Raw genomic sequence first — 16578 nt, 5'->3', positions numbered from 1 at the left:
ATCTGATGGAGTGTAAGAATTCTGAACTATTAGTGTCATCAGTAAAATCCACTGCCTACTGCCTTGAATTTTGAATTGTTCTGGTTATTACGAACAGATCAGAATGTAGGAAACTCTATTTTGACTATTTTAATTTTCTTTAAAACCAATGTTTTATAATTGCAATAAAATACTCCATTACCAGAGCTGGGATACATTTTAATGCATGCCTTGTATTGTACCTACCAACAAACGAGGAGTCTGATCCTGTCCCTTCATCACAAAAGTAGTCTTTTTTCCCCTGAATAATCCTGGGGAGTTCTGTACTATGAATGTAATATTGCTCCCCTGGGTGGGTTACCAGTAATCAAACCTGGAACTTCTGGGTTTTAAAGCATGAGCCAGTGCTAATCTGAGCTAAGAGATTTATCTCTGTTAGCCAAGCCTGTAGGAGGCTCATCAACTTCTAGATGTGGCCCAGTTACCAATAGAGGGGGACAGATTGATTGGGGTTACTTCTACTTCTTCCAGTGATGGTCTCTATTGTATTTCACTGAGGGCTTATGCATGCGCTGCCACCACTCCCCAGCCAGGTTCTCTCAGACAGCTGCTGCAGGTAGCTCAAGTAGTGACCTGGGAGGGGGAGAGCTTGAGCCGTGTGAGAAGCAGCTCTCTCCTGCTCCCTGCCCAACTGCCAGGGAGAGTGGCTGAATGTAGCGTGGTGTGACGTGTTGGGATAAGGACAGAGCCCCCCGCCCCGTGCAGGTAATGTGGGGTGGGAAGAGTGCGGCAGCCCCTGGCTGGGCACAGGTGGGAGGTGTCGGATCAAAGGTCAACTATCCTGTTTGGTTAACTATTTTGTTTTTCAGAAACCTAACAGGTCTTGGGTTGACTGCCTGTTATCTTAGTTGCTCCCTATAAGCACGTATGCTATTTTCCCATATATGTAACCACAATAGCCGGTAACAGATGTATCCTAATGACCCTAGAACGGAATTCAAGAAATGTATAGATTAGCAAAATGTAAGCACGTAAGGTTGTTTGTCACACAGTATAAAAAGGCATGCTCTGTGTTATTATGGTGTGTATCCTCCTCTAGCAGTAGCTGAGGGGAACACCCAATNGCCTTGGGTAGCCCAGCCGGTGCAACCCAAATGGTGGGTTAGTAACTTAAGTATAGTGCATGATGGAACAGAACTGTGGACTGAGGATAGTAGTCCCTAGCGGCTCTATTCTTCGGGAATAGGCATCTTTTGCCTTAATCGGACAAGACGGGAGGGAGTGTATGTAGGGGAAAGCAAGTGTGATTGGACTCTATCTCCAGGATTTACCCAACTATTACCCGTACGATTGTTCGGGAATCACACGGTATGAGTCTATCAATGGGCATGGCAGCACCCTAATGGAACTCGTACTTATTTCAAACTGTTTTGGTCTAATACCAATCGACCAAAATGGGGCTGTAATTGTGTTTGGAAGATAGGGGCTGGGGCATGGAAGTGTGATTATTGCGATTCTGATGGTTCACCGTCAGCAGTTATGGGGGGGCCCTTAGGGCCAGGCAATTATTTATACTATGAACAGCCAGCGGATTCCGAATCCTGGGATGGTCCCTTTGCCAATGGAACTTGGGCCCTAAAAGGCCATTATTGGATCTGTGGGTCCTACGCTTATCGCAGATTGCCTCCAAATTGGTCAGGAATATGCTACATTGGATATATCAGACCCTTGTTCTTTTTATTGCCCCAACTGCGTGGGAGTAAATTGGGAATCAAAGTATATGATGATCTAATCAGGGAAAGGTGGTTCGTGGACTCCACTTTAGCCGCTGGGAGCTCCCAAACCAGGGGAGCTCAGGAATGGCCCCCTGAAAGGATCATACAACATTATGGACCGGCCACTTGGAACCCAAATGAGTGGATATCAGGGGCAAGAGAACCCATTTATAACCTAAATCGAATAATTAGGTTACAGGCTGTTTTGGAAATATTAACCAACCAAACAGCCGCGGCTCTTGACCTTTTGGCCGATCAGTCGACTCAAATGAGACATGCGATCTATCAGCACCATATAGCTCTTGATTATTTGTTGGCAGAGGAAGGAGGAGTTTGTGCAAAATTAAATGAGTCTAATTGCTGCTTGCAAATAGATGATAATGGGAAAGTGGTAAAACAGCTAACGAGGGAAATGAGAAAGTTAGCCCATGTTCCAGTCCAAACTTGGGGTGGATGGAACCCAGACTGGTTCACTTCCTGGTTGCCACAATTAGGATGGCTCCGAAAAGGTTTTCTCCTCTTTGTACTCTTTATTACAGCCCTACTAATCTTAGCTTGCCTTGCTCCCTGTTTAGTTGCGTTAATCCGACGAATGGTTAGTCAAGTTGCCTATCAGCAAATGATGGCGCTATATAGGCCGGTAAAGGCCGACGACTGGGGGTCCTAAGTGCTCTCAAAATGCTTTTAAGGGGGGAATTGTCGGATCAAAGGTCAACTATCCTGTTTGGTTAACTATTTTGTTTTTCAGAAACCTAACAGGTCTGGGGTTGACTGCCTGTTATCTTAGTTGCTCCCTATAAGCACGTATGCTATTTTCCCATATATGTAGCCACAATAGCCGGTAATAGATGTATCCTAATGACCCTAGAACAGAATTCAAGAAATGTATAGATTAGCAAAATGTAAGCACGTAAGGTTGTTTGTCACACAGTATAAAAAGGCATGCTCTGTGTTATTATGGTGTGTATCCTCCTCTAGCACTAGCTGAGGGGAACACCCAATCAGCTGATTGATAATAAAACGTTGGTATCCGTCCCTCTGTCTTCCGTGCCTCCTTGGGGTAATTGAGTAGCTCCAGGGGGAAACGAGCCTGTTTGGCTAACAGAGGTCACTGGGCAGGAGAGCCATGTGGGACAGTCATATATGCTTCGTTTTAGATTGTGCCCCCACCCCAGGACGGAAAGGCACAAGTTGTCTATGGCCCAAAGTGTAAGTTCCACTGCCCACCACCCTCACAATGCTACAGGTCCCTCCAGTTCTACCCTGCAGTGGTGGATAGACCCATGTCAGTTATGTGGAGGGGTTCCCTTCCTCCTCTCCTCTCTGTACAAGAGGATCATCACCAACACATCCCTCGTCGGCTGGGGAGCGCACATGCACAATTATGTGACACAGGGAACGTGCTCTTCTTGAGAATCCAAGATGAATATCAATATCCTGGAACTTCGAGCTGTAAGGAAAATATTTCAGTCCTTTCTCTCCTTCATCTGTCCTCACCATGTTGGACAACACCACCACTGTCTTCTACATCAGCAAACGGGACGAGATCAACCGCTTTATGTGCAGAAGCAGTCAGTCACTGGAATTGGTGCATCACTCACTGGATCTTCTTGTCCACAGCCTATCTTCCGCTCAGCAGACATTTTGTGATTGACCATGAGCGGGAACTCTGTAATTCAGTAGTTCATGACATCTTCACCTGATGGGGGATTCTGACCAGTCACCTCCCATATAAACAGCAAATGCACCACATACTGTTCCAGGGAAGGTCTCAGCTACCACTCTCAGAATGACACTCTCCCTTTCTCCTGGTCAGACCAAATCAACTACGCCAGGGGTCGGCAACCTTTCAGAAATGGTGTGCCGAGTCTTCATTTATTCACCCTAATGTAAGGTTTTGCGTGCCAGTAATACATTTTAATGTTTTTAGAAGATCTCTTTCTATAAGTCTATAATATATAACTAAACTATTGTTGTATGTAAAGTAAATAAGGTTTTTAAAATGTTTAAGAAACTTCATTTAAAATTAAATTAAAATGCAGAGCTTCCCAAACCAGTGGCCAGGACCTGGGCAGTTTGAGTGCCATTGAAAATCAGCTCGTGTGCTGCCCTTGGCCTGCATGCCATAGGTTGCCTTCCCCTGGCCTAAAATTTGGTACCTAAAGCACCAAATCGGTAAACCCTTATTTATGGACTTCCTCTTAAGTGTTTGCAAGATTAGGGCCTAAATAAACAGCATGTGTTTCAGAGATGCTGAGCACCAGTAACTGAGCGGTCCAGGCTCAGAACCTCTGAAAGTCAGACAACCTATTTAGCTGCCTAAATATGAATGTAGGTGCTTAACTTTGGACATCCATGATAGAAAATGTTGGCAACACTTTTTAGAATACTTGATATCTCTTTGGTTTAAGCAGCAAAGAATCCTGTGGCACCTTATAGACTAACAGACCTTTTGGAGCATGAGCTTTCATGGATGACTACCCACTTTGTCAGATACATGCTCCAAAACGTCTGTTAGTCTATAAGGTGCCACAGGATTCTTTGCTGCTTTTACAGATCCAGACTAACACCACTACCCCTCTGATCTTTGGTTTAAATTAATTTGGGACTCAAATCCCTCAAAAGAAAAGGAAACCTGTTTACAAATCACTCCAACGTTTACGGTTGGCTCTTTGTCCCAACTCTTCAGCCATCTGCAACCAGCAGATTCTGGTCTTTGTTCTGGGATCCTGATCACACTCGCTCTCATTGCGCTGGCAGCAGGTTTGTTGGTGGCTGAGAGTTGGGTCTTTCACAGAGAAAGGAAGGGGGAGGATCTCTAGCTCTGGGACCTGCCTCTCTCCCTGTCCCCACCCCTTCCAGGCAAAGCAAACGCATGTCTTCCTAATGCAAGAAAGCGGCGGGCAGGCTGACACGGAAGGATCTTGACAGGGAGAAAAGAGGAGGCAGAGAGAGGCGAGCCCACTCCAACTAGTGCTCGGGCACTTTCAGCAGGGGAAGGGAACCCTTTTCCCCGGGCATCTGCAGACTAAGGGAATGTATTTAATTCACACAAACATGGCTGCTGCCTTCCGAGCTGCAAACCGAGTGTTGTGTCCATGTAAGTTGCCAGCTGCATTTAAAGGGTTGCCGGGATGCCCTGGGCTGAATGAAGCGGGCTGTGGACATTGCAGCCTGCCCCAGGGCTCCGCTACCGGGCGGGCCGGGGGCTCTCCTGCCGCTCGCTGCACTTGCTGGCTCCCCGGGAGTGGTCGGGCTTGGGAGAGTCGGGATGTTTTCTTGCACCTGCCTGACCCCCAAACCCTCCATTCCTGGGGGGCGGGAAGTGACCCCCGCCGCTGCATTGTGCTAAGGGAGCAGCAATGCCGAGAGGGCTTTGTGCAGGAGGCAGATTAACGTCTGGCTGCGTTACATAAACAAAGGGCTTTCGCACGGAGCGCGGCCGGGCAGTGCGGAGCATGTTCCCGCTCCCCCCTGGGTGGGAAACCCCCGGGGGGGCAGGGACGGAGGAGCATTTCTGGAGCAAACTGTCCCCCCTTGAGCCCCGGGCGGAGGATGGTCTGCGCGCAGAGAGGACAAGAAAAGATTTAACTTCTCCCACATGCTGCCCACTTTAGATCTGTGTCCCGGGTAGCCCGGGCGGTGCTGGCACTAGCCGCCCCTCTCCAGGGCACATGTGACACTTCCCTGTGCTGGGTGCAAGCAGAGGGCACGAGGAGAACCCCCCCCCCCCCCGCCTCCGGGGGGCTCTGCAGCCGGGACTGTGTTGCGCAACGCGCCCTTTCAATGAAAGGCGTTTGCATAACGCTACGTGATTAGCAGCAGCAGCAGGAGCCCCGGGGTGTTGGTGCGTCCTGCTGCAGCGAGGTAGTTAGTGGCTGGCAGCGGGAGCCCCTGTCGTGCAGTAGGTGATGCTGGGTGCTGGTGGCAGCTGGAGCCCAGGGACAGTGCGCCCTGGTGGGGCAGGGCCGCTTTCTTTGGAGGCAGCACTAGGGCATCGTGCCCCGATTCAGCAAGTGCCTCCTACTGAGGGCTTCACTCGTGCAGTAAGTGGCCTGGCCAGTGCTGTGGCACCCAGAGCCAGGGCCCCAGTTCAGTGCAAATCTTTCAAGCTTCTGCTTTCCTTTGTCTCTCCTATTTTTCGTGTTGTTTGTAAATTGTAGGCATCTTCTGTCTCTTTACATAGTGCCAGGTACGCTGGGGGCGCTTAATCCATTCTGGTCAAGCATGCTGCCCTTGCATCAGAACCCGTCTCTGGTGCACGGGATCAGAAGCGCTCTCTACAGGCTGTTGCAGGCGGGTAACCAGTGTTGTGTGCTCTGTCTTGGTGCAGTGTCTCTGGAAGCCAGGGAAGGAGTCAAATTCTGCCATCAGTTACAGCCATCAACCTCAATCAGTGGGCTTCTACCATTAAGTCGAGTCTGGCCCTACATCTGTACTAATTGTTTGCAGGGAAATTGGAACTTCTGCAAGCAGACACAATTACAGCTTTGGTGACACCAGTGTAAAAGCAAACCCACTTCATGGGAGACTGGGAATCAAGTCTATCATAACTGGGTCTTGCAGACACAGGTTATCAGAGAGTACTTAGATGAGTATCTTGCCTTTATGCAGTGGTGTGGTAGCCACGTTGGGCCCAGGATATCAGAGAGCTAATATATTTTATTGTACCAACTTCTATTGGTGACCTGAAGAACTCTATGTGGCTTGAAAGCTTGTCTCTCTCACCAGCAGAAGTTGGTTCAATAAAGTATATTACTTTACCTACCTTGACTCTCTAATATCTTGTCTTTATTCATTCTGTCACATATAGGGTGACCAGATGTCCCGATTTTATGGGGACAGTCCCAAGTTTTAGGTCTTTTTGTTATATAGGCTCCTGTTACCACCCACTGAAATTTCACATTTGCTGTCTGGTCACCCTAGTCACAAAGTAGAGAGCCTTTTGGTGCACTGACAATCCTTTATGTTCCTATTGCAAGCCGTGGTGGTTGGGAGAGTTTATGTTTAGCTGCCTTAACACTTGGGTATGGGTGTCTCTGTTTTTTGCATCAAAAATAGATTTTTGGTTTTAAAAAGCCAGAAACTCAAACGGCTGAAGAGCTACAAAAATTATTTTATAAAATAGATCAGTTCTCAAAGTGCATGGACAGTGTATTATTTTGGAAAGGATACAAAAATTTTCATAAACCCAACATGAATGAAGAGACCTTTCTAACTCGCCAAAAAACAGACCCTCCCCACTTAACTTTCCCCGCCACTCGCCATACCCTCCAGAAATTCCTGGGTCAGTCCTCTAACACTATGCAGTATGCTAGTCCTTAATCGGCTGCCTTCAGCGGTAGAACCACCAGGATTTGTTGCTGTACAATAGAAATTATTATTATTTATTCCGTTATTTTCACTTATAAAATGTAGCCACTTCGGACATCTACAGAATTTAATTTAAAAGGTCATTTGTTATATTTATGATATTAAATCAATTTAAAAGGAAACATGCCCCTCCCAACAGACTACAGCCTGTGGAAAAGAGATGAGACTTGTGCCATGCCTTTACGATCAACAAACTTGGCTCGGTCAAGCCAGTGGGGAAGGGACTGCCCTTGAAAACATTCTGTTACCAACCACCTGCCATATAAATTTGGGGATGAATGGCACTCCCCAGCTTTCCTGGTAGTCTTTGGGTATGGGAAAGGAAAGAAGTGGTCTCTCAGGTGTCAGGAAACATGCCATGTAAGCTGAGATATGTGAAAGTCACTTCTATGGAGTTGGTCCCCCAAACATTTTAGAATTTAACTCATACAAATAAGATGAGACACAGAGTGCAGCAGTTCAGTTGTGGAGATGAATACCAAAGGGCTGAGCTGGGCATGTAAAACTTCATAGATATTAAATCCAGAAGGCTCCATTAGATAATTTAGTTGGACCTCCTGTATAATGCAGGCTGTAGACTTTCGTCCAGTTACTCCTGTAATGAGCCCAATGGGTTGGGTTTAACTAAAGACTAAGGTTCAATTGGGTCATTGATTTTAGTATTTAACCCAAAATCTGCCTCTTTTTTGTTACAAAGATGGAATTTGAATCCCCTTCTCCCTCTCAGCTTTGATTGAAAAGGGTTTAATATAGAAAATGTTAGTAATTATTGAGCACTAGACCTGTTGGTTGTGAAACAGAGCACGTCCCTCACTACACATTCTTTGTGTGTATCTTTTTTCCAGTGTCTATGTACGTGAATGGAGATTATGGTAGGAAATTGATTCAAGTGGTACTGTTAAAAAAAAAAAGTTTAAATAAAAATCCCTGAATTAAAGTAACCGAGACGTACAACCAAAAAAAGCAAGATTATTCTCTGCTGAGAAAAAAACTATTGTAAACTCAGCCTGTTTGCTGAACACCACCTGTGGTAAAAGTGAGTAACTGATCTAGTGATCCAACTCGCTGATGATGCCTAGGGCCCTGGGCAAAACATGGGACTGTTGAAATGCCTTTTCCTCAAGATTCCTTGGCTTTTGTGGTCTGTCTTTAACCTTAACATGGTTATTTGCATATTGTGGGAAATGTTTTATTAAGATTGTGTGGTCTCTGACTTTTTGCCCCTTATTTCTCACCAGACTCTGTGAAAATCGCATACGGAACAGTGACTAACATTTTAAGTAAATGCTAACAGTGGTTTAAATATAATTAGCAGAGCACTTTTTATTTTTGTTTTAAAAGTACATCTATAGGTTTTTTCTTCTGAAATGTTACTGAGTCAGTATAACAATGTATGCCCAGATAGTCTCACAGTTTTTTTAAAAGGAAGAATGCAATATAATTGATGAGGAATATGATTTAAGATAACTTGAGTGTGCAGATGTATGGTTTTATTTTATTGGGTGCACGTGAGTGAGGAAGTGGTAGTATGTATATGTAGATCTAAAAGAGCTACTTAGAATACTGGGAATAAGAAATACAGCAAACAAAATTCTTTAGAGATAAAAATGTCTAGCTGGATTATTTGGTCATGTGAGAGGTGATTGACACACACAACTATTGTTGTATTCTGTTTGACTTACAAAGTTTTTATCTAATTGAAGAGGAATGTGAAGCCTTTTTAACTACAAAAAATGGAATTTGCAGGTATCTAGCTTGGCATTTCAAAATGTGGGTTTTTTCCCATCTCTGGAACCTGGTTCAATAATATCCTTTTCTTCCTTCTCTTAAAAACATTTTGCTGTAAATTATTACTCATTGAAAAATTAACAAGATTGTGCTTTAGAAAAAAAGTCAGATGCTGAAAAGTTGTGAATAGTTTTTACAGTTTGTAAAGCAAATGTCCTGTAGGCTGTGGCTTAGAATGTGAAATCCTTTTATATAGTCTTGTAAGTGGGGGACCCTTTTCTATTCTCCATTGCAGTGTAAGCAACGGTAAACATGGAATGTGTGATATAGTTGTGATATGTTAATATGGCAACATGTTAAGGAGGCATTTCTGCATTTGTGTATGCTGTGAAAGTAATTGTGTGTGCATATTCAAGGGCAGAAGTGGCCTCTTAAAATTTTATTGTGCCCTAGCTCTGAGGGATAAAATGTTTATGGTATTTTGAAAATTAAATAAGAAAACCTGTGTTAACATAACATTAAGCTTGAACGGCTTAAATCACAAAAGATATGTGAAATAGAGTTCCACTAGCAGTGTTGTGCATCCAGTGTATTCTGTGGGAAATCCCTTATGAAAAAGAGAAATAAATATAAAAAACACACATTTAACCAGTGAAACAATGAGTTATACATATTTACAATGCAGCTGATAGCTTCACTTTTGCACTGTATGGTATAATGTTGACTGTACTATACAAACTTTATAAATCTAGTAAATTTAAGATTTTCAGAGAAGGAGAATAAACAATCCTTCAGGCAGGGAAAGTGCTTAAATCACCTCAGTCCCTTAGATCACAACCTTTTAACCCACTATTAATATTTAGAGTGTCTAAGTGCTTAAACCACTAATAACCCCCATTAACAAGTGTAGTCTTCCTATCCATCTCTGCCTTTGGGTTGGGCAAAGTCTGGCTGAGACTAGAGCCATGGAGTGATGGGAAGAATCCAGTGAAAGCAGTGAGAGAAGTGGCTGCCTAGAGTGAAGTTAAAGAACCCTGGCTGAACTGGCCCTGAACTGATCCTATGGAATTGCTGGTTCAGTCTGTTGCAGCACAGGGTCAAGCTAGGACCAACCCAGGGCTCAAAAACATTAAGCTACATTGCAGCAAATGTTTAAAAGCCCTGAAATTCAGGGGCTGATTTTTAAATGTTTTTTAATCCATATAATATTTATATATGGATGAGTGTATTTTAATGTTTTGTAAATTTAGTGCTTGTGAAAGGTTCTGGCAGAAGCTTGACAGTCTTGATAACTGAAGTCATTTGTCCATAGAATAGTTACAATATTGCAGTTTTCACTGTGCCTCCACTCTGAGCTGAAGGTACTTCACTTCCTTTCATGCTGAAGTGGTGTCTCTTGCAGCATTGCCAGCCCCAAGTGTTCAAAACTCACGCGTCAGGCCCTAAAAATCACGAGATTGACTTTAAAATGATAAGATGTTTCAAAAAAATAAGTTTTGGTTCTTTGCTTCCTGGTTTTTGAGCCTTTAAGGCACACTCAGGTCATGTTTTCCAGCTTTTCTCTGCAACCACGAGGGCTGGACACTCACCCTTTTAAACAATTGTGTGAAATCCATGATTTTTCCTTAAATCGCTTGGCTCAGGAGATGGGGCTTGAAAAGAAATGCCAAATATCAGGAGACCACCAAGCACATTTAAAGAAATATTGGGGGAAGGCAGCATACGTCTCGTAAACAGAATCCTCTGCCCAGTAATAAACTAATAATACATTTTAACCTTCTCTCCAGTAACAAAAAGCAGCAGCTGCAGTCAAGTGAGAGTCCAAATACAATGGAGAGGTCAGTCAACAGCAGCAGCAGCCACACAAACAAAAAGCACAGAGCCTCAAATTCAGCCTGAAAAGAGGTAAGGACTTATTCCCGGGCCTCATCTGTGCTGACAGCAAATGAAGTATGTGTGTGTCCTACATATAATTGCTCTCTGTCTCCCTCCAAAATGGTATTGCTTTACTTTACAGTGCTCTGGTTTTAAAGCATTACAATCGTCTCACTGTTTCCTTGTGCTTCCCCCATTTGTATGTCTGTATCCATCTGTTGTCCCTTGTCAGATATTTAGATATTAAGCTCTTTGGGGCTGAGATCATCTTTTTGTTCTGTGTTTTGTATAGCATCTAGGACAAGGGTGTCTTCATGACCAGGGCTTCTAGGCGCTATTGGAATATAGATAACAAAACTATTTACCCCTATGCCCTGTTACATCTTGTGCAGTGTTTAGTAGGGTGGAGGGGAGAAAGGAGCAGGGAAATAAACAGTGGTTAAGATTTTTTGAAGTAGTCTATGGGATTTAGGCCAGTATCTTTCGTTTGAAAGTTAGTGTCTAAATCCCTGAGACTGTTTTGAAAATCTCAGCCAGCCATCCTGAAGCTTAACTATTTGTATTTTAAGAAGATAATGTATAGTAGGGTGAGATAGCAGCTTAATAATGCAGTTATTGCATAATTTGAGATACCATTTAGTACACTCTTGTTAGTAATAATTAATGCCTTTCATCCAAGGATCTCAAAGGACTTTGCAAACAAGTGCACCTATGAGGTGTTTACAGATATGGAAACGGCAAAAAGGGGAAGAGAGGCTCCTCGTCCAAATCCTATGGATCTCAGACCCTGTACAAAGTCCAAATGCTCAGATTTCCCATTCTAAACTTGTTAGTTACCATAACAGTCCTTCGTCTGATGCAGGATCTTTGATGGACCCTATTCCAGTGGTAGGTAGGACAGCAGTGGCTCTGGCACTCCACTGTTCCAAGTGGGAGGGTAGGGTGCAGCAGAGCCAGAATACTTGCTCCAGCAAGGAGTTTTCTTCTGATAGGGGAATTCTCTGCTGGCCATTTGCTCCCTGTTTTTGGTCTGTCTGTGCCCTCTGAGGTGCACAACAGGGCCGGAGGAGATTCAAGAACCCAGGATTTTCATAAACAGGGATTAATGCCTCGGCGTGTGGACTGGCCCTTCATTTCAGAAAGTAGTTAGAGATGGAGAAGATATACAGGGCTAGGACATCTTATCTAACTCACCCTCTGCCTGGACAGGATTGTTCTCGATAGTGTAATATGTTTTCTGGTGAACCTAAAATGTGCAGCTGGCATTTAGCTGAGGTACGGAAACTTGTGGTGTTTATTATTAAAGGATGTATACTGGAAAGTTACTTCAGCTATGGGATGCAAAATACTTGATTTAAAAAGGCCACATGTAGGTGTGAGTTTGCTGGCTCTGATGCATGTTGAGCATAAATAGAATGCACTTGCTGATTCGGCACATAGTGTTTTGTCAAGTGTCTCAGGGCCAGATTCTTATAACCTTATTCTTGTTAAGTAGAAACATACATCTTGAATAGTCCCGTTGATCTCAATGGGATGGAGTAAGGGACTGCTAAATGTGAATAAGGATATCAGCATTTAACTCCTGATGATTAGTTTTTTAACATGATCCTCAGTTTGCACAAAGAGCAGGGGCTCAGGCTGATTAGCCTGCAGTTGTAAAAGGTAGCAGCTGATTACAGGGCTAAATAGAAATAGATTTCCAACTATTTTTTTGTCTTTTAATAGGAAAACTAAAACAGGAATCTTGATGTTAAACATGGGTGGCCCAGAAACACTGGGAGATGTCCATGATTTCCTACTTAGGCTTTTCCTAGATAAGGACCTGATGACGCTTCCAGTACAAAAGTAAGAAACACTTGGTTCACATAGCGTGTTAGTATGTGAGTGTTGTTGTAGGCTATATACCTGGACATCAAAAAATCCTTCCAGCTGGCTGCAGTACTTTAGGCCAAGAACTCTGTACTGACTGTCTCATGTGAACTTGGTAATGAGAAATTATATTGCAGTCATCCAGAAACTGGGGGCTACAGGATGAGACCTTTAACCCGTGATCACAATTCTTTGTTTACTGCCAACTGGCAAATTTATTCACATGAATTAGATTAAATGGTAGTATAAAACAATACAAAACAAGCCATGCATAGAATGAGACTGAACATTATTAGTTTGCTGTGTTTTGGAGGCTGGTGGTGGGCTGGATGATTCTTTTGTTGTTTTTAAGATGCCGGAGGGGAGGTGATGGGGGATATGTTACTAACTCACCCTGCTTTTGAACGTTTCAGTAAGCTGGCACCATTTATTGCCAAACGTCGCACACCGAAAATCCAAGAACAATATAGCAAGATCGGAGGAGGGTCGCCAATTAAAAAGTGGACTGTAACACAGGGAGAAGGCATGGTGAAACTGCTGGATGAAATGTCTCCTCACACTGGTACTTATACCCTTCCGTACAGTTGTTTAAGAGATTGTTCTGTTTGTTGCAGTGGGTGTGTATAGGGGGAGAAGACTGGGCCATGGGTGGTCATACCTATTGGGAAGAGCAGGAGTCAGGCCTAGTGGGCAGAGCTAATCCAAGGGTCAGGGCCAGAGGCTGAAACCAGCAGCCACACCAGGAGTCAAAGCCAGAACCAGGAACTAAGAGCCAAGCCAGGGGTCAGAGCTGGGATCGGGAGGTAGGGTCAGGGTGAGGAAGCTGAAACTAGGTGAGGTAGCACGGACTGAGCAGGAACAAGGCAGGGAAACAAGGCAGGAATGGGTTTAGGAGCTGGGCAAGAGCAAGATGAGGAGCAGCATACAGCAGGAGGGTCACACCTATGGGCATGAACGCATTGAGCAGCCAGAGAGTTGCTGCTGGGTTTAAAAGCCAGTCATTTGCCCTTCCTGACCAATCAGGTGGTGCAATCAGATAACCAGCTGCAGGCCTCTTGTGCTTGTTGGGTTGCCAGGAGACAGACCCTGCTGCAGACCCTGATCCCTGATAGAGTGTGTGTGTTTAATACACAAAGATACGACTCCTGACACAAAACACTAAGTTAGACATATGCAGTGGATGGAGCATTTGTTGTGTGTGAGAGAGAGATCATGACTCCATCTAGTGGCTTCTTTGAGTAGCTATAACGTCCTACTAAAAGTCTCACGGCTATGATTATGTTCTGTCTGGATCCTTTAAACTGTTCTTGAATCTAATTGTCAGTTGTGGCTAAAAGGCTTAATGCAAACTCAGCTTGATCTTATTAGAATCATTAGAGAAAGGAGGTGGCACAGAAAGATGCTGTTTCACAGTTTAATTCTGCAGTACTACGCAAGATCACTGCTGTCAGCACCACCCCAGGACATGAGGGACCCTCCCTTGAAGCTAGAGCAATAGATAAGGCCTAACGGTTTGGTTTGGACGGCATCCACAAGATACAGTATATACAGTCTTTGTACGTTCTCCTTCAGCTAGGGTAATGTTTGAAAATGGGAGAAAATTGTTATTCCATGTAAATGTCTGTCTCCCCCCAAGTCCTAGGGCTTCTGTCAGCTTAGCCACTCAGCTTTATCAAGAGAAATCCATATCAAGGAGAGGTGACTCTTGTTGCGATTAACTCCCACACAAACTAACGTAGGTTTTACCAATAGTGGTTTTTCAACCCGTCCAAACCTTCACTGTTGAGCACTCTTAAATCCTCACTGACTTAAGCTAAATTCATGCAAGTCATGTTTAAACCATTTTTAGAATGTTCTTGCAGGACTCTGCACCAGTGTCCCAGGGTGCTCCACTCACCACTAGTTGGGCTCATCCTCCTGGATGCTCTGGGGATTAGCTCATGAGATCAACACACCATCATTGGTCTCTCTCTGGTCTGCAGCCCCTCTCTTGCTCCTCCTTCTCGTGACTTGGCCTTCCTTCTGGGAGGTTCAGTCTTTCAAACCCTCTGTCACTCCCACAGTGACCCAGGCAATCTTCCAGTTCACAGCCCCATCAGTGCCTAAAGTGTCCCCTCCGCCACAGGCATAACACTGCCCTGCTTGGGCTTCTGGCCTCCCTACCCTGGGACCTCTCTTCTTGCCCTAGCCTCTCTGGCTCTTGCTCACCCCTTGGAGGATCTTGAGCAAGTAGTACTGTTCTTCAGCTAATTGCCTCATATAGTGCCTCCCGCTCTTGCTGCTGGTTCTCTAGAATCTGCCTCATTAGGGCCTGTACCCCCCTTTGTTGCTTGTCAGCCCCCTTCATAGGGAGCGGCAGCTCTGTGGTCCAGCCTGGGAAGGTACACCTGCCTTCGGCAAAGACAGCCTCCATACATGGTGGCTCCATTGTCCCTTTGCCTCAAGTGTCTCTCATCTAGCCTTTCCTGCTCCCCTTGTATCACAGACAGCTGTCTAAACAGCTTCTCAGTGTCTCACACTCTCCTTGTATCGGGGGCGACCATCATTGCTCACATTCTCCACCAGCTGAGTCACAGAGTCCAATCGCTGCAAGCGGCACCTCCTGCTGGCTGTCTTAGGAATTAGCATTGTCAGTCATGTGCTCTTCCTCCGGTGGTGTCTTGCCCCATTTTGTCTTGCTGTACTGCACTGCACTGCTCACTCCTGGATCATCAGCTTTCTCTTCATGCCTTGGCTCTCCAGCCAGGTAACTAAAGTCCTTCTCTTCCAGGTATTTCAGTCTTTCCAGACCTGGTGTCTCCAATGCCTTTTGCCACACTCCAGTGGCTGGAAGGGGAGCCCAGGCCCACCCAGCAAACTGGGTTCCAGCCAGGGGCCCTATAACAAGCAGCCACAGTCCTTATGCAGTCCTACTCCTTGCTGCTGTTTCTCTGGACTTCTTCCTACATATCAGGCTCCCCCACCATTTGCCAACCTCCAACTCCCTCCATGCAGGGAGTGACTGAAGCCTTTCATAGCCTCTGCAGCAAGCCATCTGGCTTTATATGGGCTTCCTGCACAGGTGAGTCTGTCCTTATTTAGCCATCTCCAGCTTAAATCTCCCCTGCTTGCAACCTATTTAGCTGATTGGGCCCAGCTGGCCTAATTCAGCTCTTGCAGGGCTAGTGTGGGGAGTCTACTCCATCACAACCAGTTTAACTGAATCGGTTTAAAATCGGATTTGAGTTAAACTGGTGCAAGTTTGTGTGTGTGTAGATTAAGCCTAGACTTCTGCATGTTTGTCTCATGCTGTTCACAGTGAGCAGCTGTTGGAAATTTGAAACATTTGTACCTCTCCTGGATTTTTGTGAGGATAATAGAACTATGGCACATACGGTGCTATAAGCCAAGAATTTTTCTGCATGAACTTTATGCTATGATTGCAATATGCTTGTCTGGCAGCATGGGGAAGCCAATTTCTCTCTGTGTCAATAGAATAGGTTCAGCAGTGCCAGGCTTTTCCTGTATCCCTCGCCTCTTGAGGGAATGCCCTGAAAAGGCACCATAGTTCTGCCTTGTGCCCATTGTTAAGTGCAGTATGCTTGGCCACAGTTGTCTTCAGGATTGGACAGTTCCTTGTCATGTCTAGTCATACCCATTTGGTAGTTACCAAAAAGCAATGATCATCTGATGGCTGCTCTATTTGAAAAGAGCCACAGGGCTCACCTTAGTTCTAAGTAAGCCAGTCTCTGCTGCATGTTTTGCTCCCTTTGGATAGTCGGCAGACAGGCTAAAGACTAACTTGATGGGGAAGAGTGGGGAAGCTTGTTCTGGCTTCCATAGAGTACCTTTGCTGTGGATTAATGCCAGAAGTCCTTTCCCAATCGTGTTAACCTGATATTACAAGCATTAAAAGTTATCGGGAGAACTACAAAAGCAAGACAAAGTCAGTCTGTGTTTTTGGCCCACGAGGAGAGCTTCTGTTCAGCCCCATAACTTA

General features: G+C 44.9%; 1 protein-coding gene across 5 annotated transcripts in view; it reads left to right on the top strand.

Annotated features, from left to right (window-relative positions):
• Positions 1-4605: 4605 nt before the first annotated feature.
• FECH (ferrochelatase) overlaps positions 4606-16578 on the top strand; it is a 30437-nt gene continuing 18464 nt past the window's right edge. For 4 of the 5 annotated variants that reach the window (XR_012656070.1, XR_012656069.1, XR_012656068.1 and 1 more), the window contains exons 1-4: positions 4606-4854; positions 10643-10760; positions 12456-12575; positions 13013-13161. Coding sequence is in view for 2 of the 5 variants with exons in the window: in XM_032802580.2 (XP_032658471.1) it covers positions 4791-4854; positions 10643-10760; positions 12456-12575; positions 13013-13161 (451 nt within the window). In the remaining 3 variants the exon portion in view is untranslated. Of the gene's footprint in view, positions 4855-5571; positions 5622-10642; positions 10761-12455; positions 12576-13012; positions 13162-16578 lie in introns of those variants that run through there. The other variant, XM_032802581.2, reaches the window with a different exon arrangement.

This window comes from Chelonoidis abingdonii, chromosome 6, assembly GCF_003597395.2.
Source record: "Chelonoidis abingdonii isolate Lonesome George chromosome 6, CheloAbing_2.0, whole genome shotgun sequence".
NCBI classification, from domain to species: domain Eukaryota; kingdom Metazoa; phylum Chordata; order Testudines; family Testudinidae; genus Chelonoidis; species Chelonoidis abingdonii.
The sequence above is the reverse complement of the archived record's forward strand: the minus strand, read 5'-3'. Positions and strand labels throughout refer to the sequence as shown.